This window comes from Canis lupus, chromosome 8 (genome assembly GCF_048164855.1).
Source record: "Canis lupus baileyi chromosome 8, mCanLup2.hap1, whole genome shotgun sequence".
In the NCBI taxonomy this organism is placed as follows: Eukaryota; Metazoa; Chordata; class Mammalia; order Carnivora; family Canidae; genus Canis; species Canis lupus.
Window position 1 is genome coordinate 62,420,937 of NC_132845.1, and position 25,790 is coordinate 62,446,726.

Here is a 25,790-nt window from a genome sequence, read left to right on the forward strand (position 1 = left end):
AAGCTCTGAGCACAGCCACATCCACCGCCCGCTGGCGGCGTCGGGGCTGGGGGGGCGCTGGAAGGGGCCGTGGGGACCCTCTCTGCGGAGGGAGGAGGCTGGGCGCTGTGGCAGGGGTGAGGGCCGTGTCTGGGCATCTGGACCCGAGGGGGGGCCTTGGCTGGATTTTAGCTGCCGGGCGCCCACCCCATCCTCCTACAGGAGCAGGGACAGCGGGTGCCCCGGCTCTGCCAATCAGAGACCCAGCCAGGCCCCCTAACTCCAGATGTGATGAAAGCCTCAGGACCGGGCTAGGAGCCATTCTGGATGGAGGTGGTAGTGGAATCCTGCAGCCGGGGGGCCCCACGGTGTGTGTCGGGCGCAGGTAGGCAGTGGCCACGGGGTCATATGACCACCGGTTGGAGTAGGGGCTGTGGCAAGATGCAGCCCAATTCCTCAGGGCTGACTCAGATCCTTCCAGAACATTCCTCTTTTGCCCAGATTGGAGTTGTAACCAACAACATCTCCTGGTGAGCACCCCGCTGGGGGCCCCTGCACCCTGGTGCCCATGATCCAGGACACCCCTGGCCTTCCCGCCTGCCTCTCTAGGTCCTACCTGCCCTGGAGGGTGGCTGCCTGCATGCAGGGATGGTGCTGGTGAGTGGACACCACCCGCCCACAAGGGCCTCAGCCCCCACCCCACCCACGCTGCCCTGGTTTCTGATGGCGCAGGACAAGAGGTCAGGGACCCAGAACAGAGCCCGGCACACAACGGCTGCTCGCGATGATCTGAGCGGGTGAATCCACCCTGATGTCTGTCCACAGCCCAACTGGCTGGGGAGGTCTTTGCTGCAAAAGGCTGGACGTCCAGGAGCTTCCTCCCAATTCTTCGAGGAGCTGCTCTGTGGGGCTCCACCAGCCTCCAGGATAGGGAGCGGCGTTTTAAACTTAGTGCTGTCCGTGAGACAGGACCTGGGGGGGGGGGACCTGGAGCTCCCCTCGGGCTGTGGAAAGCCCTTGCGCTGGGCCAGCGTCCCTCTTCTCACTGGCTTGTGGCTCTGGAAGCCATGTCACCACACCAAGCCCGCTTTCTCATCTGCAAAGTGGGAACAGCACTTATGCCCTCCCTGGCCATACTGTGATCGAAGGAGCTAGGGGGCTCTGGTTTCTAGCACAGAGCCTGGTGGACCTGTGGCTGACCCAAGGGCCTGGCTGGTCCGTGTCTCTGTCTGAGGTACACGTCTGTAGTCCAAGCTCCAGAGCTGAATGGCCACAACCTGAGTGCACAGCGAGTCTCCTTCAGCTTTGCTGGGTGTGGGTGCCCAAGGGATGCAGGGGCCAGGGGGCTAGGGTTGGGGTTCAGGGTGCGTGCCTAGAGGTGACTGATACACAAGGCACTCTCCCCTGGGCACCAGGGAGCTGGTGTCCTGGCTCCCACCCCCACTGCCAACAGCCTTGGGACCCACCACTTGGCAGAGCCGGCTTGGTGAGGCTGCGCCCCGTTGGCTGCTCCTCCAGCCTCTGCTGGGCTCAGATAGCGGGCTCACTGCACGATGTGATCACCGCGGGCGTGGTGAGGCTGCCGGGCCATGGGCTGGCACCACCGATGCAGACGCACGGGGTGACTGACGTCAGGACTCATTTTCTCCATGACTGGGGACAGGCCTGCAGTGCTGAGCTGTGCATGTCAATGAGGTGGCGCTCCGGCTTCCAACGCCAGGGACTCCATCTTCTGTCCTGCCAGCCTCTTGTGCTGGGGGGCTGGACCACCACCCCAGGCCCCCCGAGCCCCCTCTCAGGCCCAAGCTACAAGCACAGAGGCCAGAGGTCCTCCAGCACTTGCAATGTGGGTCCTTCCCATGCAGGCAGCCCCTGTGCCCGTGCCCCCAACCTGGTGTGCAAGAACCTCAGCCCTGGGTGCCCCGGTATGTACACGCTGCCAGTCCCGACAGTACCAAATGTAGGAGCTCGTGACTGTGGACACACCGGCCTCTCCTGCAGGGGCCTGCGATTTTGGGAGACCCCCACTCCCACGAAAGGCCCAGCCAGCCCTTGATGCCAGCACCTATGCAGGAGGCTTGGAGCTGTCTTGCTGGCTACAGAGTGCAAGTCATCGGTCCATTTGGCAGGGAAGTGACCTGAGTCTGGAGTTGGGGAGGTGCCTTGGCCACTCTGTTCCACCTGAGCACCTGCTCCCTTTCCTCTGCTGGCAATGGCTCCTGGGCTGCCATCCACTGTCCCCTGGTGTCCAGGGGCTGCCCTGGGGCCAAACTGAGGGTCAGCAGAGTGAGCCCGTCAGCTCAGAACACACAGGGAGCCGGGTAGGGTGGCCAAGGAGTAAAATTTATTTCTTGAGGAGCAGGGACTTCGGAGAGCAGTCCCCTGAGACAGTCGGGTTTGAGCGGCATGGGGGTGGAGGTGCACATTGTGGAGGGTACTGGAAGCAGGCCCTGACAGCACAGCCCCCAAGGCCTTGGCCGGCCCGGAGTGGCAGCAGGTCCTGGGGGAGGGGAAGGGCAGCAGGTCCTGGGGGAGGGGAAGGGCGGAGCAAGTGGTTCCTGAACAGCTCTGTCCCTGCTGGCAACAGGTGCTCTCACAGGCATCCTGGGTGCAGGGTGCAGGTCGCAGGTCACCGGGGAGGAGGGGGGCAGCATATGGTCTGAGGAGGCTGGGTTGTGTGTGTGGGGTAGCCGGCCCTGGGGCTGGCCCCTGCCGGGTGCCCACTGCCACCATGGAGGCAGAGGCGATGGCCGCCGCTGGGGCGCACAGCTGCGGCTAGGCCACGGTCTGCCGGCTGAAGAGGTCGAGCGTGAGGGCGCTGAGGAAGGCTGGGATGCTGTCCTGGTGCAGCAGGTGCAGCTCGATGAGCTCCTGTATCGTGCGTGAGAATGCCGTCTCCAGCAGCTGCATCTTGGTGCCCGAGGTTCCTGTGGCCTGCAGGGTGGGCGGGAGACAGGGAGAATGGCAGTGAGCATGATGGTGGCCTAGGGGCTCGCCCCTCCCCTCCCCCGGGCCCCCAGTGGCAGGACAGGTAACAGTGGAGACCCTGTTGGAGGAACACTGGGCCAAGGTGCCCCCATGCCCAGCAAGGCCAGGTGTCTCCCTGGGTGCTAGCCCTTCCCAGTGGGCAGGGGTCCCACCCACATTTCTTAAATCTAGAGGACAGGACGTGGGGTGTGCACTCAGTCCTCAGCTCCTCCCGGTTGGCCTGTCCAGCCCTCCTCATCCTCAGACCTTGGCAGCCACAAGGACAGCGGCCCACATGCTTCCCACCCGTGCTGCGAGGTCGCGAGGTACTCTGGGGCAGGGTCCAACACCCCCTCCTGTGGCACAGGGAACAGCAAGGGGCCGGAGTCGTCCCAGGGAGCTGACCTACGCCCAGGCGGATGGCCGCACCAGAACCTCATGCCCGCTGCGCAGTCCTGCACAGACACATCCTGGGGGAGGCACAGAGCCATTTCCAGAGTTCACATCCCACGTCTTCCCCATCACATGGCATTGGCCACAGTTGGAAGGGGTTCCCATTAAAGGCACTGCTGGGAAGCTAACCCCACTGAATAGGGCTCAGTTTCCTGGTCTGTGCAGAGAGGAAGCAAGAGTCCGAAGTTCTCTGGCCTGCAGGTTCTGGGACCCCGGGAGGGGCCAAGCACAGTAAGGGCTGCAGGAAATGGCTGTGGGGTGCTGGGGGGCCAGGCAGTCCTGTAGTACCCAAGGGGGAGGTGTGGTCCCGGCTTCAGGCACTGGGGAGGATGACAAGTCTATCCCACAGTGACTGGCACCAGCCTCCAAATGCCTCAGCTCCAAGCACAGTGTGACACAGGGCAGAGCTCCCCAAAACCAGCTGGCCATTCCCCTGGTTCACATGGCAGGTCTGGGCAGAGCCGAGCCTGGGCCACAGGGACCACAGGGGTCACAGGAGCGACAGGGGCCAGGACCCCAGGCCGGGTACTCCCGGGAGGGGGTTGGAGGACAGCCAGAGGTTCTGGGCTAGGGGCATGGATGGAGGCCGGAAGGTGCCTGAGCACTTAGTGGGGGGCTCACGGTGCTCCCTCCTGCCCCCGAAGATGTGAGAGGGTGCCTGGGAGACCCCAGAGGCCGGGGGAGGCTGCCCGACCCTGGATGGCACCCTGCCTACCCGGACGTGGGCCTCACCTGCCAGTGAGCTCAAGGCAGGAAAGCCTGGAATCCATGCTAGTTGGCCTGCCCCCTCCAGCAGTCTAGGACGAGGCCCTGTAAGTGCCCCCTGCGGCAGCAGGGCATGGGAAGGTGCTCAGGGCTCTTGGCTGTGGGGATATGGGGTGAGCTGCGGGTACAGGCCACAGAAGACGGAGGTGTTTGCCAGACAGGCTGTGGCCCCTGCAACCCTGGTCAGCAAGGTGGGCAGCACTGGTGGGGCAGCTTCATGCCAGGAGCTGAGTGGGGTCCCTGAGGGTTGGCATCCCCAAAAGAACAATTTCCCTCTCACTCTGCATATGCAACCTGGTCAGCTCAGGGTGGGGAGGGCTGGGGATGCAGGCTGGAGGGGACATGCCTACAGGGACGTCCCTAGTGGCACACGCACACTCCTGATGGCGAGAAGAGCCCTCCTTCCTGGACAGCTCTCACCAGACCCACCTGTTCCCAGGTGCTGGCTTAGGGGGTGTCTGTTGAACCAAGATTTCTTGCAACAAGGACCAGAAAGCTGAGAACCACTGTCCAGGGGGCTGGGACGTGTCCTGTGCACCTGGCACTGTGGCCCCAGGGCCAGGCAGGAGGTGGCACGCTGCTTTGGGCCACAGAAGCCCCACAGAACACTCACTCTCGGCACACACCGCTGATGGCAGGTCCATTTCCACAACCCTCGCATCTCCTACAATCTGGCGACAACAGGACGAACGCCCCAGTTACAATGTGGGCAAATGATCTGAAAGAGTGTTTCTCCAGAGGAGACACTTAAATGAGCACGTGAAACCACACACAGCATCATCGGTGTTTAGGGATGGGCAAGTGGAAGTCACAGGAGACGCTTCTTCACACCCACAAGGACGGCCGGTGTCCAAGACAGGTGGCAGCAAGTGCCGGCGAGGGTGCAGAGCAGCAAGCAGGACCCACGCTCAGCTGCTGGGAATGGAAGTGGCGCACCTGCTGGAGAGAACGTTCTGGAGGTTCTCTGAGAAGTTAAACATAAGACCTGGTAGTTGCACTCCTGGGTGTAGACCCCAGAGGAATGAGAGCCTCGGTCCACACAGACCCCCAGATGCAAGTGTCCCCATTTCTATAGCAAAAAAGTGGGAACACGGTCACCGGAGGAGCGGGTAAATGAACTGTGGGGTGCCCACCGATGGAATACCGCTCACCCACTAAAAGAACGAGGCTCTGACACCTGTTACACCACAGATGACCCTTGAACATGTGCTAACCAGACTCGGGACACCACACGTACACGCAGTCACTTATTCGGAGCGTGCAGAATGGTAAGTGTCCAGGATGGAAAGTGGGTCCGTGGCTGTAGGGCCTGCGCTGGTGGCAGGGTGCCAGGGTCCTTTGTGCGGTGATGAAAAGTTCTAGTATTAGGTCATGGTGGTAGTGGCACAGCTCGGAATACACCAGATACACGGAAGAGAACTCCCTGGATGAACTGTGCAGTGTGGGAATTACATCCCACGGAGTGTGCCCACTGAAATGAACCCCCTCTGCCCGCAGCCCAGTGGCTGCCACCTCTTTCCTGGAGCTGTAGGAGGCTGCCTGGCAGCACTCAGGCCTGGGTCCTGGCAGCCTGCTCTGTCCTCACACAGGGCTCACCCCTACACACAGTGGGCCTCAGGCCCAGCCCAGCCTGGCGGGCGTAGACCACACATCTGCCTGCAGGTACCCCTCGCGCAGCTCCCTACCCGGACAGGAGGCCCTATGTGCCTGTGAAGGGGAGGTGGGCTCCCTCGGAGGCCCCAGGAAGAAAGTAGTTCACCCCACAAGCCCTCTAAGTGGCCTTTAGAGCTCGCAGTGTCCACGTCTGACTGGCTCCCGTCTGGTGTGCTGCACAGACATTCCTCTGCTGCCTCCCTAGGGTGCCCACCCCTCCCTGGGCAGCCGACCTTGTTCCCTTGCCCGTTCCTACATTCAGCCTTGTCATAGTTCAACACAAACCATTTTTAAACAAAAGGAAGAGAAACCACTCTGACCTTTTACCAAGAAAATCCTCTCATTTCTGCCTTCTGCTCAATTCTGAATTTCTTCCCCTAAATGTCAGAGGGGCTGATTCTCCTGCAGCTATGGGGGGGGGGGGGGGGAGGGAGCAGACTCAGGGCACAGGCTGGGGGTGGGGTGGTAGTGAGGGAGGCCATGGCGCTCTCCCAGCTCAGCGGCTGAGGGGCCACTAACCTCTAAACTAGGGACCTTTCACGCTGCACTGTGGTCCTGGCTGGGACCCCTGCCCATCTGGGAGGTGGTCTTCAGCCAGCTTGGACTTCAGAACCGTGTTGTCTGCATGCCTCCCAGACCCCTGGGGGCTGTGGGATCCTCACCACACTGTATGCATCAGACGCCCCTCCCCTCACACGTTCCCACATCAAAGCCACTTCTCCAGGCACAACTTAACACCAGCCAGCATGAGGCCCATCTGGGACAGCTCGGTCCACACATCCAGCATTCAGAAGGCATCTACTCTGTGCTGGGCCCTGTGTAGTTCCAGGAGGACAAGGCCACAGGGACATTGCTGTGCCCTAGGGCTGTGGGCAAGCTGGAAGGAGGCATGACCAGGGCCACTCTTTCATCTTAACCCAAATCAAGGAAAAGCCGAGGATTCGTGACCCTCCAGCCTCCGCTGGCTGCTGTGCCTGCCCATTCCATCGGAAGGGCCGTGTCCTCACACGGGGGCCGTGTCCTCACTCAGAGGCAGTGTAGCTGCCAGAATGTGCCCCTGGATTACACTGTGCTGATCAATCTCTGCTAGGCTCCACCGTGTTCAAATACCACCCAGTCCCCAGGTACCTTGTAAATCACTCTAATTAGGGGCTGTTCACTTAAAATTAGAGAGCAATTTTTTAAAAAGCAAATTGCCCAGTAAGACGTGTTGGCTGTGGCTGGAAATATTTATGGGCTGATGGCTGTGACTCTGCCTTCTCTGCCCCCAGCGTCTGGGAGTGACAGGCTGTGGTGTGGCTGGCAGGCACCCTGTGGCGAGTGAGGCACTGTGCCATAAGACCTGCGCTGCCCACTGGTTGGCCATCAGGTGCTCTAGCGGCCCAAACCTCAGTCTGGCCTCGCCCCAGGGCCGCCTCCTCCCTCTAGACGGCAGAACTGGGCCTGCCTTGAACGGTTCGGCCCGGACCCAGATGACCAGGTCCATCTGCCGCAGTGCGTGTCTGTGGAGAAGGGCTAGTGCAGGGGAGCTCTGCGGCTGTGGGTCGGCATGAGATGAAGTGTGCGGTGCCTACAGGATGCCTGCTCCAAAGGGGCTTATTAATGTAGTCTAGCCATCCCTCCAGCCTGGCCTCCCAGCTGGCAGGTGCATCCTGTGAGATGCTCCCAAGAGCAGAGATAAGAACTCCCGGTTGGTAGTCCCCTCCTGAGCCCAACTGCAGGGGGTGGTGAGGCTTGCAGGAAGGGCACAAGGGGATGCCCTTCCAGGGCAATATCACCTTTTGCAGAGGGCACCGAAGACAATCCCATAAATGGAGAAAGAAGAGGAACCCAGAGATGAACCCATGGCAAGGTGTGGATCCTCAAATCTGATCTGAACAGACGAGACTTTAATAGCAAAATGACATTATAAGACAGAGTGCGAATGCTACTCTCTCAAGACACGGGGAGCTGAGTATCGTTTCTATGAGACCGTGGCATTGCGGCTTGTCAGGACAAGGCCCCACCGCCTCCTGTGGAAGTGGCTGATGCCAGCTGGAGGGAAATGCAAGATGACCTGGAGCATCCTGGGATCTGAAAACAGGGTGGTACAGGTCCCAGTGTCTTGGGATCCCTGGCTCAATGTGTGAGAGACACGTGAGATCACGTGACATGCTTCTGTGATCCATGGGTCGAGTGAGACGAAACACACCATGACGGCTGGCAGGGTGCTCAGGGCAGAACCGTGGGGGACAGGAACACTGGGTGCCCTGCTGGAGACGAGGGGGGGCCTGCCAGGCATTGACGCTCTACCTCAAGAGACCAGAGGAAGAAAGGAAGGGTCGACATGGAGGGGGATAAATGAAAGTGAAAACAGGAGAGTTACTGAAATGAGATGCTGGTCCTTTGAAAAGCAGCAAAAAAATAAAAATAAAAAATAAAAAAAAATCAACAGAGATAGGAAGAGAAAAGACAGAAATTGTCAATATCAGAAATAAGATCCTGGAGCTATTACGAGAATAGTAAGAAAACACTACAAAAAACCATTCATGCCCATAAATTTGACAGCTGGGAACAGAGGAATCCTTCGAAGACCATGGGGCACCAAAGCTCAGTCAAGATGAAGTAGATAACCTGGTAGTCCTATAGCTATTAAAGAAATCGAATTTGTAATTTAAAAAGCTCCTCAAAAAGAAATCTCTGGTCCCAGATGGTTTCACTGGAGAATTTTATCAGATGTTTAAACAAGAATTAACACCCATTTTACTCAATCTCTTCCAGAAAACAGAGCAGACGAGTATTTCCTTGCACAGAAGTATATTCACTCAATACCAAAACCAACAAAGATGCCCACATGCACAGCAGAAAAGTCCAAACAGGTAGTTCCCATGAACTTGGGTGCAAAAACCCTCAACAAATTTCAGCTAATTTAATCCAGCAATGTATAAGATAGATAGCTACACCAAGACCAAGTACAACTCATTTCTATGTAGGGCTAGTGCATGTTTGACAGGCTGGAGAGGGGGCCACGGAAAAGCCTCTGAGAGAATTCACGTCCATTCCTGATTAAAACCCCCAGCAGACTGGGAGCGGCACCTGCAGCCACCTCACGGAACGGACAGCGTGGTCTGGGTTCTGGGGATGGCACAGTTATGCCAGTGATGCAACAGAGCTCCTCGAAGGAGCCACACAAACAGCCCCAATCGATCTTTCAATACAAGTGCAACAGCTGACCCACGGAAGGAGGGTGGTGGCCTCTTCCACAGACGGTTCTGGGGCAGCTGGACATCTCCAGGTAAAAATAACAAAGAATTTTGACTTAAACCTCACACCTCATATAAAATTTAACTCAGAATCTATCATGGACTTAAATGTAAGACATTTAAAAAAAAACTTAAAACACACTGAAGGAACATTTCAGGATCTAAGAGCAGGCAAGGAATTCTCAGACTTGACACCAAAGCACAATTCATAAAATAGAACAAAATGGACAAACTGGACAGACCTCATGAAAACTGCCAGTTTGCTTCAGACAGACCCTGAGAACAGGAGAGGACAAGACCGCCTGGGAGATGTTCGTGAGTTGCACAAGTGACCCAGGGCTGGCGTTCACGTGTCCTGGCCCTTCCTGCGAGGTCAGTACACAGGTGTGATTTGCTCATGGCTGTCCCGACACTGGAACAGGGCCCAGGAACACCAGGCTCAGTGAGGGGCCAATGAGGTTGAGCCAGGCCACCTCTTCTGCATAGCACCGGCCACAGATGTAACAGCTCATTTATCTCAGCGACTCTCTGATACCATCTCTGTTCTATTCCCAGGACATGCGGGCAAGAGGTGGCTGTAGTCAGGACAGCAGCCCCATGTGGCCCTGGGGCTTCACCTCGCCCACGCATGCTCAGATGCCCAGAGGCCGGCCCTCCGCTCCCTACTGGCTCCCCAGCTCCAGGTGGGAAGCTGGTGGCTATAAGGCCGGGGGGAGGCAGGCTGATTGGTGGCTGTCTTCCATGGCATGAAGACTCAGGTTCAGATCTGTGGGCAGCAGGTACCTAATTGGACACAGCTCGAGGCAACCCTGCTTGCTGTGAAGCCCAGCTGTTCCCATCTCAGCCTTGTCCTCGGCGCTGCCCCCGGGCCTTCATGTAGGAGGGAGAGGTGGGAAGAGATGGGAGCTGGGGACGGCTGTGCAGTGTCGTTAGTGGGGGCAGAGCAGATCGGGCTAGTTCAGGCAGATCCAAACTGCAGCCGAGTCCTGGCCAGGGTGGCAAGGGGGTGGCTCTGTGGGGACAACATAGGGCAGTCCCCACAGGCAAGTGTGCAATGATGCCTGTGGTGTGCCAGGCACTGAGATTTGCTCAGAACTCTCGCCCACACCCCCTTCCCGCCACCACTCAGGTGTACCCTAGGCCCTCAGGGGTAAACAGTGCCCCCACACTCAGATGCTACCTGCCTGAGGCCTCTCCACTGACCCTTCCACTGGGGCAGCCTCCTCCCACAGGTCTGACATCCGGGCCCCACAGCTGGCTAGACCTAGCTTCTGACCTCGGCTTGACACAAGGAAACTGCAATCCTGGGTGCTCTGGCAAACCTTGAGTCCTGTGTGTACACCAGGCTGAGGACACAAAGAGGTCCCTGGCTCAAGGGAATGCATGCAGTGGTGACCAGCTGTAGCACAGTCTACAGGGGACAGGGGCTGCACCCCCGGCATGGGGGAAGGGTCTTCCACCATGAGAGTGGGGCCTTCTCCCTCTGGGGGACGAGACCTGTGCACCAGGGCTGCACACACACACCTGCTCTCAGAGCCGCTGAGGGTGATTCTCTATGGGATCAGGCTGTGAGGATACCAGAGCACTCCTGGCTTCAGGGGAGGATCTGGCTTCTGAAGCTGAGGATCTGCGGTGCACTCACACGTGACATGGGGTGAGTGGCATAGCCACGCTCGTCAGGAAAGCACCTTAAATGTCCGTGCTGGAGAAAGCCCCATGAGCTTGCACCGTGGTCACTCGTGCTCATTCTTGTTCACTCTCACACACAGAAAAAAGGTGACTGCAAACAATGGACCCTAACAGTGGTCAGCTCAGAGAACAGAGATGAAACGTGGTTCCTATGGTTTTCTGCACTTCCCAGATTTTTCTGTGACTGCACGTTATATCTGTAATCAGAAAAAAATTCCCATCTGAATCTCATCTAGGGGAGCTGCAGACTTCTGAGAACAGGTGAATAAGCTATCCTGGCCACAGACCTGTGCACACGTGTAGACCTCGCCTGCTGACCGAGGCCCATGCAACACCCATCTGTGGTGGGGACGCCCTGTTTCTGGTACTGGGGCCCATGGCATACCAGCCACCGTGCCTGTCACTACCTGTTGGTCTGTAGGGCTAACGTCAGCTCGGCTCCCCCTCCTAGCACCACCCCACCTGGGCACACTCCAAGGTGCCCTGGGCCGTGGGGACACACCCAGCGTGGCAGTGGGTTGTGGTGGGTTGTGGCCCACCTGTGCTCTGCATGGGGCGATGGGGTTCTTCCTCCACTGGCCACTAGAATGGGTTTCCAGCCCACACCCGGCTGTTCCTACTGCCTAGAAGATGCTGTCCCAGCCCCTGACCTCGAGTCTGCCAGCTGGTCCAGGCCACCACCATCCTCTGTGTTCAGTCTCTCTCCCCGTCCACAGTGAGTGCCTCCTTACCCACTGCTGCCCCCCAAGGACGCCCCTGAACGCCCTGCATGTCCATGGGTCCAGTGTACTGTGTCCCGCAGGGAGGGCGGGCAGGTGGCGGGTGGGATGAGGCCATCCTTCTTGGGGCTGCTGACGTGGAGCAGGCCCGGGCAGATGCTGCTGTGCGAGCCAATAGGCAGAGGAATGCGGTGGCAAGTGGGTCAGGGTGAGGTGGGCAGAATGCTGAGAAGGCGGTCCTGGCATGAAGTTCCAGAGAACTAGCTGGCAAAGAGCATGTCCAGCACGGGGCGGGGGTGGGGGGATAGCTCACCCAATTATCCCTGCTTAATTGTGCTGAGAAAACGTCTAAATGCTGCCTGTTCTAATTATACTGGCGTTGCTGGAATCACTGTCCCGGCGAGGGCGACCTCTCCCAATCGTGATTTGCAGGGAGGGCGAGGCCAGGCACCCCAACAGTTGCAGATCGATCTCAAGCCCACAGTTATTATTATTACTCTATTTATATAGCTCTGCAGCTTTCCTATGGCGCTCTAGTTTACGCAGCTGTTCCCGCAGCCTCACGAGGGAGGAGCAGGAGGGCGCACGTGGCTGACGAGGACCCAGGGTCACTTCCAGCAGGCCTCATCCACCACAGGTGGGTGCCAGGAGCCCACAGGTCATGGGCGCAGGACCAAGCTCCACCTAGCTTCTCCCCTCCTGGCCCAGGCCTCCTTCCAGGCCCTGTGGACAGAGTGGGCCCGGGGGTGGGGCAGAGGCCACTGCCAGGGCGGTAATGTGCAGGGGGCAGGGGGTGTCCTGGGAGAGACTGGGTCGGCCGGCCCTCCTCCACCAGATGGGCCGGATCACATGTCCCATGGCAGCCCTCAAGTGCAATGATGCAGACGGTACAAGAACCTGTAGGAAGCCGCCCATCTGCCCCATTCAGACAGGCTGGGCCATGTGGAGGAATCTGGTGTGGAGCTCACCGTGTAAGAGGATCGTCTGAAGAATGACTGAGCCAGAAACTGCTGTGTGACTGTGGTACTTCACCTCATGGCTCTGAACTGACTTCTCTCAGCATAATGGGGCCCGTGGTGTCTGTGTTCCCACCTCGGGCAGTGACATGCTCACATTACAACAGTCTGATGAAGAAAGCTGCCACATCATGAGCCATCCAAGTGAAAGGGAACTGAAGGCACCCTCTGGTCAATGGCTTGCGAGGAACTGAGCTTCACCTGTACCCACAAGAGTGAGCTTGGGAGCTGGTCCCTCCCCAAGAGACTTTACATGGCCGCAGTCTGAAGGAGGGCCCAGCTGAGCGCAGCCCAACCTCTGACCTTTGAGAGCCACCTGCCACCAGGCATGAGGTGACTGCTTACTCTGTGACAGATTGCCAACACAGGAGGACAGAAAAAAAATCTCTGAAAAATAGTGGGCCCAAACACCTGAAATGTGATGAAAACTATAAACCGGCAGGTCCAAGAAGTCTAATGAGCCCCGAGCACAAGAGGGACACGTAGGAAACAACACCAAAGTACATCATAATCTAACTGCTCAAAACTGATAAATCTTGAAAGCATCCAGAGGAAACTAGACACATGACCACAAAGTACGCCTCTGTGGATGGTAGGGATGGGGGGACCGTGGAGGCTGTGTGCTGGCCCAGCAACACCTGTGAGGTACAGAAAGAACAACAAAATCCAAACCAGTGAACCTGGAATTCCACCCAGTGAAAATGTCATTCAGAATGTGAAAACTGTCTTGGGCACAAGAAGTGGCAGGATGACGAAGCTGGGAATACAGGCTAACGTGGAAAGGAGGGAGAGGGCCTTGTGCCTTCAGCGAATAACGCCATCACTCAAATCTCTGAAGGGTGATTGAGTGCTTGCACAATTATAACTGTGTTGTGAGGCTCGTCTACATGCATAGCTTGTGCTTCACAGGGAGGACTCGGCAGGACGCCAAGAGCCAGGACAGTGGGGTGTACGCAGACAGGACAGGAATGATGGGGCTCTCATGCCCCATGTCCCATGAAGGCTGAGATAAGACACACACGGTAAATCCTGCAGCAACCACAAAATAACACAAAGAATTATAGCTAATCAGTCAATGAAAGAGATACACAAATTTGTACAACATGTTCAGCTAATCCAGAAGAAGGTAGAGAGAGAGATGCACAAAGGACAAGACACAGAGAAGAAACCGTGGGCTGACAGGCTCGAATCTGTGTAGATGTGAGTGGTCCAAAGGCCCCAGTGGACAGGCAGGACTGCAGACTGCACACAGATGCAAGATTCAGCCACATGTGGCTCGTCAGGAACACGGCAAACACGAGGACACGAGTGGTTCAACAGTGAAAGGATGAGATCTGCCATACACACAGAAGCCAGAAACCGGAGCGGCTGTGTGGACATTAGACGGTAGATTTCAGAGCAAAGAGGATCAGGAGAGATAAAGGTCATTTTGAAATGATAAAGGGACTAATTTATACATGGAATGAGAAATGAGAGAAATACAAGAAGGAACAGACAAATCCAGAATTACAGTCGGAGACGTCAACACCTGTCATTCTTTAAATGATAGAAAAGATAGAAAATCAGCAAGATTTTGATAGATGCAAGATACAAGATTTGATAGTATTATCAAAGAATCTGACGTAACTGACGTTTAAAGCACACACTCCAGCAGGATACACATGATTTTTCAAGTACTGGACCTTAAAACAAATTTCAGTGACTTTAAAAAGGATTCATATCATGCAAAGTGTGATGACATCAATGAAATTAAGTCAGAAACGAATAGCAGAAAGGTATCTGGAAATTTTCACAATATTTAGGAAATTGGTAATCTACTTCTAAGAAACCTCAGAGAAAAAAACCAAAGGGGAAATGAAATCACTAAGCATCTGAACTGAATGAAGATGAAAATTCTTGTGGAATGACCAAAGCAGACTTGGGGAAAATTTTTAGCATTGAATGTCTACATGAGAAAAGAAGAATGTGCTCCACTCAACAACTCCAGCTTCCACCTTAAGAAACTAAAATATAGGGCGGCCCCGGTGGCGCAGGGCGTGATCCTGGAGACCCTGGATCGAGTCCCACATCAGGCTCTCCGTATGGTGCCTGCTTCTCCCTCTGCCTGTGTCTCTGCCTCTCTCTCTCTCTCTCTCTGTCTCTATGAATAAATAAATAAAATCTTAAAAAAAAAAAAGCTAAAATATAAAGGGCAAATTAGCCCAAACAGGAGCAGAAGTCAGGAAACAAAGATCAAAGCAGAAATCCATGATACAGAAAGCAGAAAAACAACAGAAAAAAATACAACCCAAAGTGGTGTGAGAAGATTCACGAAGCTGACACACTCTGGCCACGCTAATTAAGAATAAAAGGGAGAAGACACTTGGTGGTGTCATAGAACAGAGGAGTTACAGCTGGGTCCCACAGATATCGAAGAGACGACAGGAAACATGGTGAGCAGCCGCACACTGATAGGTCTGAGGACTCAGCTGACACGGATCAATTCTCCACAAGACACAAATACCAAAGCTCACCACAAAGGAGATGGATAATCTGAACAGTCCTGCATCTTCTTTTTTTTTTTTTTTTTAAGATTTTATTTATTTATTCATTCATGAGAGACACAGGGAGAGATAGGCAGAGACACAGGCAGAAGGAGAAGCAGGCTCCATGCAGGGAGCCTGATGCGGGACTCGATCCCGGGTCTCGAGGATCACGCCCTGGGCTGAAGGCGGCGCTAAACCGCTGAGCCACCCAGGCTTCCCAGTCCTGCATCTTCTATGGAAAACATTCTTTTTTTTTTTTTTTAAATTTTATTTATGATAGTCACAGAGAGAGAGAGAGAGAGAGAGAGAGAGAGAGGCAGAGACACAGGCAGAGGGAGAAGCAGGCTCCATGCACCGGGAGCCTGACGTGGGATTCGATCCCGGGTCTCCAGGATCGCGCCCTGGGCCAAAGGCAGGCGCCAAACTGCTGCGCCACCCAGGGATCCCAATGGAAAACATTCTTGAAGAACTCTCCAAGGCTGGAGGTATCCTGGTGAATCCTATGAAACACTCAAGGAAGAAATATCAATTCAACATAAACTCAAAGAAAACAGAAGAGGATGGATGCTTTCCAACACCCGCTGTGCACCTGGCATCACGATGATACCAAAGTCAGACAGTGGCGTTACAAGGAAAAAGCCAAACTACAGACCAGTAATCCTCAGGAATACAGATGTAAAAATCCCAAACAAACAGTAAGTAATGTGTGTCCAATAACAGACACAGAGGATGACCCATCATGACCAAGTGGGGTCTTGACCCCAGAAACACAAGGCTGGTTTTCCATTAGAAAAGCAATCACAGTAATTCCTTGTATTAACAAAGTGAAGAAGAAAAGACAAATGATTCTCTCAATAGATGCAAAAAAGCAAGGACCAAAGCCACCATGCATTCCTCAAAACAATTCCCAGCAAACCGAGGATTGGAAGAGAGCTTCCTCAGCCTGACAGATGGCGTCCGGGGATAACCCATAGCTCACACCATACTCTATGGCCCGAGATCGAACGCTTGCCCCTCTGACTGCAAACAAGGATGTTCACTCTCCCCACTTCTGCTCAGCATCATTCTGGAAGCTCTAGCCAGGGACATAAAGTGAGAGAAAGGAACAAAACCATCCAGTTTGGACAGGTAGCAGTGCAACTGTCTTTACTCACAGACAACATCGTGGTCTGTGTCGAAAATCCAATCCAATGTATTAAAAAGCTACTAGAGCTAATATGTGAGGTTAGCAAGGTTGCAAAATAAAAGATTGATACACAAAAACAGACTGCTTTTACATACTAGTGACAAGTTCTTTACAATAGTGTCAAAATATGAAATACTTAGGATAAATATAACAAACCTAAAAGTGCAGAGAGAAATTGTTCTCGACCTCGTGTTGTTAGGATTTCTAGTCTCCCCTGAATGATTGAGGAGCTCAGTGTGATCCTGAAGGGAACCCTATCTGACCTGTATTGTACACGCTTATCAGAGAAGCCTAAAATCAATACGGAAATGCGCAGAATCAAGAATACCCCAAAAAACTCTAAAGATCAAAGCTCGAGGAGGACACTAACCTGATCTGAGAGAAGTCGTGGTGGGGGCGTGGTCCTGGCACACAGATCTCCACCTGCATGCCTCCCAGCATACCCAGTGTGCAACGTTCTGCTGTGGAAGCCACCCTCCCCTCTCCCAGAAGGACAATTGTGTGCCCACCCTGCAAGCCTGGCCCTCCTCTGCGTGCCCGTGACATTTGGGAGAAACTGCCACGGGGTCTCCACGGCAGGTGGCACAGCATCTGTTTCCATCAGCAGCAGGGGCATGGTAAATCTACAGTAACCCAGTAGCTGAGGGCTCTGCAGCAGTAAGGGGCCTCCACTCATGGTCTTGTGCCGCTGACAGAGCAACCTGTGCAGGCCGGGGGGCTTCTTTCCTGCTGGGCCTGAGCTGCCTCCCTCTGCCATCGCCGCTGGACACCAACTCCAGGTCCCACAGTTGGCCAGGGGCACAAAGAGGGCGAACCCTGGGCCTGACTGTAGGGAGAGGATGGTCCCAAGGTCAGCAAAGCCAGATAAGGGGGAGCCATTTGGCTGGGGGAGTCTGGCGTGTGTGCAGGACGGTCTGCATCGTGCATGTCAACACTGGCCCAAGCTGCAGGCTCTGGCCTCCACTGGCTAGACTGGACTGCTCTTGTAAGCCCTTGCATCCCAGGTGGCCATGGGCGTGACTGCTGGCCACTGGCACTGTCACGGTGCTGCGCACCAGGCATGTCTTGCTCTGGGTTAAAAATATCTCTGTGACTTCCAGAAAGTTCCATCTTCACAGTCACGCTGACGTGAAGAGCAGCCAGATGAGCTCTTAGCTGGGCTTCGTGGCTCCTCTGGCTGGCGTGTGGCAGACACAGGCCCTGATGGGTGGAAGCTGCTACGGCCACCCCCGCCAGCAAACCGGATGGAAGTGGTTTGCAGCCTGGCAGTTGTGGGAACAGGAATCCGCTGTTTGTCCGTGTAGCCCCTGAGCAGCTCTGCCAGGCCCTAGCCCTCCTGTGGTTGTGAGTGTCCGAGATGAAAGCAGTCTCCATCCTGATGGCTGGAGGCCATTTTTCTCCTGAGCTTCCAGGCCAACTGCTTTGACAGCAGACTGATTTCTGTCTGGGTGGGGAGAGCACATGGGGTGGCTCAGCCCAGGGCGGGCCTCACACGGCCCCTGGCCCCCCAACCTCCCAGCCCCCAGCAAGGTGCCCCTCCCCCGAGGGGGTCCAGAGAAGAGAGGCTGGCAGGAGATTTGGAGGGGCTGGGTGACTGGAAGGCAGGCAGATCCCATCAGGCCTCCTTCCTGCTTAAGGAGGGACCAATGCTTATGGGCAGGGTCCCGCTGAGGGAGGGGACCCCACCTCTCCCATGTGTGCCTGAGTGGGGGTTCTCTGTCCCTGCTGGGGACTGCAGATACTCCTGGCTGAGGCCTCGGGTGCCCCATGGTGCCCAGCCTTCACATTCCTGCCACCGTCCTATGCCGACTACCCCCCTCACCCCTTTGGCATTGGTATCATCTGCAAATTGCCTTGTTTTTCATCTTTGGCAAGGCTGAAAATCTGATCATGAAAGGAGATTTTCTTTTTTCTTTTTTAATTAGTACTTGGTAATATCACCAAGCTGTGAGTTTATGGCTTTGTAGATCTTGTGTTTTTGACACTAATTACTCACAAAGGCTTTTTAAGCTGCATTTCAACTCTGCAACTGCCATGGCGGTAATTAAGCAAAAGAGGAAGAGGCAACAGATTCCACATGTCACACCCAGCCCTTCAGACCTGTGGTCCGGAGCGTCCATGGCCCCTGCAGAAACCTGGCCCTTCCTGAGGTGATCTGTCTTCAGGCCTCCAGCCCCTGGCAATCCTGGCAAGGTACCTGGGCTCTGCTCCATACTCAGGGCCATGTTCCAGATTCCCAGTCGTGAGAAAGGACCTGGAAGCACATGAGTTCAGGGATCCCATATGGGAAGGGTGCCTGTTCCATAGCCGATTGTCTCCTGGAGCCTCCTGGGAGGGCCTGGCCCCAATGAGGACACATTGCCCAGCTCCTTGGTCTTCCTTTCCCATGACCCTGAAGCCACTCACTCTTCAGTGCTTGTAGAGCACCTATTACGTGCCCCCTGCCCTTCTCTGCCCAGGGCTTCTGCTCACCTCCTATCTCCTGCCAAGGTGCTGGGATAGGAGGCTGTGCACACCCCCACCCTGCCTCTGGCTCAGTGGAAAAGCCCACCTGGGAGAGGCTTGAACCTCTCAAGTGAAGGTGAGGCCCCCCAGCAAGCCTGCTAGTAAGTATGTGGCAGGGGCTCCAAAATCACACAGTGCCCAGGCATCCCATCCTCATGCTCCAGAGCAGTACACTGAGCCCCCCAGGAACCTCCTGGCAGGCAGGGCGGCTGGAAAAGCAGGAGCTAGTCACCTTGTGCCAGGACCTGCTGCCGCGGACTGGTGCCTCCCTCTTTCCTCTGTAATCCCTGTAGAACCCACAGCTTCTGGGATGATGATAAATCAACTGAACAGAGCAGCAACCTTCCCTGTTCCTAAGACCAGGGCAGAGCCTGCCCTGTGTGGCAGGGCTGCACCTGGGAAAGGCTCCTGGGTGGGCTCGCTGAGCAGACAGACTTTATGGGTCTGCCCAGCTGATTGCGCTGGGCCCTCCTTAAATACAATTGGTTAGTCACACTTCACTGTTCTTTATTGCAATCCTATTTTTTTTTTTTTTTTTGCAATCCTATTTTGAGATACAATTAAAACATCTCATTGCCGAAGTGCATGGTCCTACCAGGTTTTTCCCCCTCTTTCGAAGGAGTCAAAAACAAAGATGGGGGTAGTGATTCAGGCACCATTCTTGTTCCCAGGATGGCGGGTCTGGTCAGGACTGGTACCCGAGGAGACCCTGCTTTCAGAAGATGCTGCCCCAATGGCATATTGTGCAGGTTGTGAGGCTGCCTCCCCCAGACCAGGCCGGGGCCATGTCTCAGGGATGTAAGAACCTCCCCTTCGCTCCGCACTTTTGCCTATTAATGCCATTGCCATCCCGCTGTCACTGCAGAGGGACACTTTGGGTTTGGTTTCTGCAAACACACACACCCGATGGGAAACTGGGTCTGAGACATCAGTGAGCCGAAGCCACCACTAGAATATTCATGCAAATCACCACAGCTCACTTTGGTCGAAAGGAAAACTAAAAAAAGAGCTAGCAATTTTGGATGCACCTGGGCTGGTGTCCCTGTGCCTGGCCCATGCTGGCCGCACTCAGGTCATATCCTGTTATGAGGCTGCGTGTCTCCTGCTGTGGGCCATGTTGTCACAAACTCTGGGAGGCGGTGCTTGTATACACTTCTGCAGGACCCCTGTGACCTACAGGGTGACCCTGTGACAAGACAGGCCTGAGCCTGCAATCAGCCTGCCAGCTGGCGGGATGCTGGGAGGAATCCAGCAAGAGGCGCATGGGCGCACAACAGGCAGACCGTGAGAGGAGCCTGCTCTCACGGGGCAGGGGGGTGGTGTGAGGGGCTCATGGAGCCCGTGGAGTGCTGGGGACCACAGGGGCAGGTGGGAGCTAAGCTTGGAGCTGTCACATGTGGGACCTTCTCATTAGGTTAGGGGCCGCAGTCTGGCTGGGGGGCAACCCGTCTCCCAACATTTCCCTTTGGCCTGATGCAAGAGGGGCTGGGGTGACATGGGAGCCCAGGGCTACCCCCAAGATGACCTGATGTGACTTAGCATGTGCTAGGCACTGTGCAGAGTCCTCATGACTCACCCCATCTTGCTTTCCAGGCTTTGGAGAGGGCATGCACTGGAGGTGAGAGGCTCTGCTAGAACCACCTCCCTGGGCTGTGCCTCCCACCCCACTTTGAAAAGGGGCAGGGCAGTCACCCTGCATGCTACCGTCAGGATGCATGGCCAGTGAACTGAGAGTGGGCAGGGCGTCACAGTCACTGTCACCTCCATTGAGAGTCTGTGTGCAGGACAGGGGAGTGGGTCACAGTGATACTCAGGGCTCGCCTTGTTCATACTGGGCTCAGGCTGCTGCCACCGTTACAGGTGCTGCACAGGTGGGTTGCAGGGGCTGACCAAAATTGGGGTGGGGGGCCTTGGACAGGGGTCTCCTGCTTTCCACCATCCCTCCTTGGAGACTCGCTGGCTGCTGGGCAGTGTGCTGGGTGAGGGTTGGGAGGCTCACTGCTTAGTCCCAGCCCATGGGAGGCAGGGACTTGCAATCCAGAGTGAAACATGATCCAGCACAGCTGTGCCCAGAATACTGATGCAGGGGAGGCCATGGCTCTGACCTTGGCCAATTAGGGAGCCCTCCTGGCTCCTCCACTGCCTGAGGCTGAGAAGTCAGCAACCCAGGAACAATGGTGAGAACCCAACTGACTGGCCCCTCTTCCTCTGGTTCATAGAAGGGAGCACACTGACTAGCACAACAGCTTCTCCGTCCCTGCATGAGTGCCAGCCAGCAAGTGAGCCGGGTGGGGTGGGGGGTTCGAATGCCTCGGGCCAGGTGCACAAAGCCCTGCTGGCCACCCACCCTGGCTCTCTCCACAGGGCCTGCGGAGAGTGCGGTTGGTGCTGGGCAATGGCTCTGACCACAGAGTCATGCACACATGCTCAGCCCTGCCGTGAAAGGGCAGGCAGGGGCCTCTCCCTGTGGCTCAACTCTGGGGGACCTATTCTAAGGCATCACCACCTAGAACTGTTGGAGGAGCTAAGTGGCAGCTGTGCCATGACAGACCAGGGAAAGGGCGGGGAACGGCTGGTCTTCAGGCTCTCTCCTGCCACAGGGGCCCCATCTGCCCTCCAGGGAGCACATCCAGGGCGAGAGGTGATTTGCCCTCACTGGGCAGTGTCTTATCACCAGGGTGGAGACTACCCAGGGAGTGCCAAGACCCAAGGACACCCAGCAAACAAATCATTCGCACCAAGGTGTTCCCAAACCAAAGGGTAATAGGGGACCAACAGAGCATCCAGCCCAGAAAGAGGACAGAAGTGGCCACCAGGATAGTGGGGTCATTGGAACCAAGGTCTCTCCCTTCCCCACCCCTCCCCTCCAGATAAAGAGCCAGCTGAGTGCACAGGGTCCTGGGCTCCCTCACTGCCTGTCCAGCCCTGGGGAAGGAGATGCTGTGTGTGCACCTGCATTATTCAACACCTGAGCAGGCCAGCCCCTCACTCTGCAGCCAAGTGCAAGGCACGCATGCTGCTTCCTGCTCCCAGACAATAAAAGCCAAAGGGAGGAAGTCCTTTTCTTTGCAAAAAATGCTCGGACTGATGCAATTTGCGTGTGCAAAATGTGTGACGTGCATTTTCCAGCTCATCAGCACCTTAGCCTGCACGAAGCTGCTATTTGCTTTCAGACTCGTTTCACGAGGCTTGAGTTATATTATGGGATTTTCTTCATCCTGCAATAGGAGATTTCATGTCCTGCTGATAACTCTGCATTTTCATTGACCACATTCATTGCAAAAAGAAATTTCAAAACATATTCTGCAGCCATTTGCTCTTTGGCCCTAAGAATGGAATACAAGTAATCTGCTCACATCCGGCAGGTATCTTCCGGTGATTTAATTTCAGAAATGACTTTCTAAAGGGCTCAAAAAATCCTGCCTGTTCTGGGAAAGGGAAATAGCTCTTCTCTTCTTCCACTGAGCAAGCACCCAATTTTTCTCAGGACACACCCAAATATGCTAGAGCTGTGGGACCATGGGAGCCATGGGGCAGCAAACCAGGTGTGCAGGGATGGGGCACAGCCCAGGAGGGACTGGGGAGCCCAGTGCCCCTGCCAACAGAGGGACAGTGTCCCAGTGGCTGTCATCCAGCAGCCCCACGCCCAAGGCAGGAAGGCATTGCTTTATAGCCACTTCCCAAGGGAGACCTTGTTCCATGGGTTTTTTTTTTTTTTTAAAGATTTTATTTATTTATTCATGATAGTCACACACAGAGAGAGAGAGAGAGGCAGAGACACAGGCAGAGGGAGAAGCAGGCTCCATGCAGGGAGCCCGATGTGGGATTCGATCCTGGGTCTCCAGGATCGCGCCCTGGGCCAAAGGCAGGCGCCAAACCGCTGCGCCACCCAGGGATCCCTGTTCCATGGGTTTTGATCCAGAATGTTGTTTATAAATGTGAGGAAATGTTTTAAAATTTACCTAACATAAAAATTGGGAGTTTCCAGCTACTCTGTACCCTGGAAACTTACCCTGCCTGATGCTCCTCAGAGGCTGGGGCTGGTTACTGTCATGACTATGCTTTCATGGAGACATCTCTTATAGGCAGGCCATCAGGGTGGGGAGATGAAGGGAGGTATCACAGATGTTCGAGCCTGAGACTCTGGCCTGGCCTTGACAGGGGCTGTGCACCCTGGGGACCAGAGCAGAGCACAGAGGCCGGGCCCAGCCTGGAACATGGTCAGGTCAGGGAAGGAGGAAGATTTCACTAAATTCTGGGTCCAGCAAGGACAAGGCCAGGGCTTGCAGTGACCTTATGCCCACAGTATCCTGGGTGGTATGTCGCCGCAGCAGAAACCCAAGCCACCCATGGGGCACTGGCCTAGGTCTCCATGGGACACACTTCATCAGTAATACAAAATAATGTTTACTGTTTACAGCCAGGTACTCTAGAAAAACATGAAGCTACAAGCCACTTATCCATCACCGTCCCTGGGAACTATACCGCAAAAGCAGTGATACTGCTGTGTGTGCCAAGCATGAATGCACACAGTGTACATATGTGCAGCATATCCACAGCCACACCTATATTACACACTGGTGCCAATGCGATGCAATGCTGCATTTCCCCAGTAGTGCTGGGTGTTGCTCACATACAGAAGTCACTGAAAGTGCGACCACACACGTGAGGATGTTCCTCTGTGGGACTCATCTGCACTTTTTCCTGTTCCTCATTGAGATGTAGTCACAGTTGTGCAGAGTTGTCCTGAGAGCCCTGCAGAAGCTGGATGTCCTCCCCTGCTACATTATCAGCACAATGTATGTCCAGGCAGCCAAGGAAGGTCATGGAGGCTCCGGGCTGCCAGGTGGGGGGTCTGGGACCTCATGGGGTCCACACCCCTCTTTGCCCCTCGATGCTGCACTGACAAGAGCCAGACAGCCACCAGGGCAGTGCTGTGAAGACTTGGGTGGGTTTGCACAACACCAAGAACACTGCTGACCTGGGCCAGATGGCAGGCAGGCATAAACTCGATGTGTGTGTGGGGGGGTCCTGCATCCTGCCAGGCAAGCACCCTGAGAGGTCCTGATGGGGAAAGGGAGATGGGCCCTGACTTGGGACGATATGGCTTTGGGGGCCTGGTTTGTGTGAACAGCATAAGCCTGTGCCACGCTGGCCACTGAGGCTGCTGTCCGTGGACACAGAGTGTGAGAGTGGTGCTTATAAAAACAAAGGCTCATGCGGGGCTGGGCCTTCAAGGCAAACAATGACCCTCCAAGCAGAAACAGCCATGCTTTGATTTGGAAAACACTGGTTAATTTTCCAGCAGAGTGTGTGACCTTAAGGGGATCTAATTTCCTGAACAACCTAGCAAGGCACTGGTTCTCTCACACTCCCGCTCGCCTTTACCTGAATGCTGCCCACGCAGTGGCTGGGCTGATGTGTCCCTGGAGTCTCATATCTAGTCCCAAATGCATTGGGCAGGCCTCCCTCCCAGGGAGAGCCGCTCCTGGATGAGAGCCCTCAGGATTTCCAAGCTACTGTCCTTGGTGCTGGGTGTTAGGGTGGGGGGTCGCCACCAGGGGAGAGCTCAGGCCTCAGGCCACTCAGAGGAGGCTGCTCTGGAAGCCTGTGTCCTGAGTGAAACATAGTGGCAGGCATAGGCTGGCCCAAGGCAGACCCTGCTGGCAGCGGGGTCATGGGCTGTCCACTTCTGCTGGGGCTAAGGGGCCTAAGGGACACAGGGGGAGGACCACCTGTCACAAGCATCCTGGTCAACATCGGGCACCAGCTCTGGGACATCTATGGACAGTGACTGCCCCCTCCCACCCTGCCTTTCCGGGAGGAGGACAGGCCCCTGGCAGCTCTGGTAAACTGTCCCCTGAATCCCAGGCTTCTCGGGCTGGCAGGACCAGAGGCAGGCCAGCACTGGATGGCCTCTATAGGCACCCAATGCACAGAAGGGTGCAGCCTGTAGGTGGGGAGCATGTGGGCTGGTGCCTACCTAGTTGGTGTCAGACACCCGGCATGTGCAAGTGCCCACCAGGTGCCACTGTCGCCACTGCCACACCAAATAACTTGTGTGAGGGGAATATGCTCAAAGTGCTCCAGGATAAGATCACTAATTTGAAAGCTTGAAGGAAAAGAATGATTTCCTGGCAAGTCACAAATTAGCAAAGGCAGCTAGCTGGACCAGCGAGCAGAGCCCTGCATGAAGAAAGGTGCCTTGATGCCACCCTGTACTCACAGGTATCCCCAGTGCTTTCAGCCCATCTACACCCTAGGAAATGGAGGGAACCTACCCATTTTATAAGGCCTGAATGCCTCCTGGCAACAGACAGGGTCAGGTCAAGTGGGTGCAGCTGGGCCCCGTGTAGGGGTGCTGCATGGGGATCCGGGTGGGATGTGGCCGAGGCATGGCTGGGATGGGACCTGGAGAGGCATTCCTGAAACCTCTGGGCAGTGGGTGGGCACCCCTAGTCCTGCAGCGAGACCTTATGTCCACTGGCCTGGGAGGGTCCACCAGGGCCAACTAAGATACCCTGAGGTGCCACAGTCCTAGGTGCCCCCAGCCCGGGACCTCCAGTAGAGAAGGGCTGAGGGCCACAGACTGGGCTCCAGGGGTAGATGTGGGGGCAGCTTAGCGGGCCACCCTAGCCAGCTGGGAGCCGACATTTGAGAGCAGTCCAGGTGACACTATGTGATTTAAAAGTTAATTAAACTGAGTGGTACAAAGTCTAACAGCCCCAGGTGTTTATTTCCAAAGAGCATTTGGAAGGAAAAGGGGAAATCTAATAAAAAGCTTTGTGAGGTATTGCATTAGAAAGTAATCATGTCGCTAAATCACCCTCGTCTGCAGCGGGCCTCCTGACAACTGGGCCCTGTCCTTGTCATCCCCCACGTGACCCTTCCCAGCCCAGGTGGCCAGGCCCTGAGCTATAGGGTGGTGGCTGCCAGGCCTGCCCCAGCAGTGCCCTCCAAAGGTGGCTGTATGTGTGAGCTCGCTCACCTGTGCATGCATTCTTTCATTCACCCACACACTCACCTGTGCACACATTCACCCACTCGCTCATCTGTGCACAAATTCATTCACCTACTTGCTCATCTCTGCA

General features: G+C 55.6%; 1 protein-coding gene across 11 annotated transcripts in view; it reads right to left on the bottom strand.

The window, feature by feature from the left end:
- Positions 1–2,301: 2,301 nt before the first annotated feature.
- The window catches only part of MAD1L1 (mitotic arrest deficient 1 like 1), a 353,832-nt gene continuing 330,343 nt past the window's right edge, over positions 2,302–25,790 (bottom strand). For all 11 annotated transcript variants that reach the window (XM_072836729.1, XM_072836726.1, XM_072836727.1 and 8 more), the window contains one exon: positions 2,302–2,913. In XM_072836729.1, the coding sequence (XP_072692830.1) occupies positions 2,755–2,913 (159 nt within the window). In that variant the 3' untranslated portion in view covers positions 2,302–2,754. The remainder of the gene's footprint in view (positions 2,914–25,790) is intronic.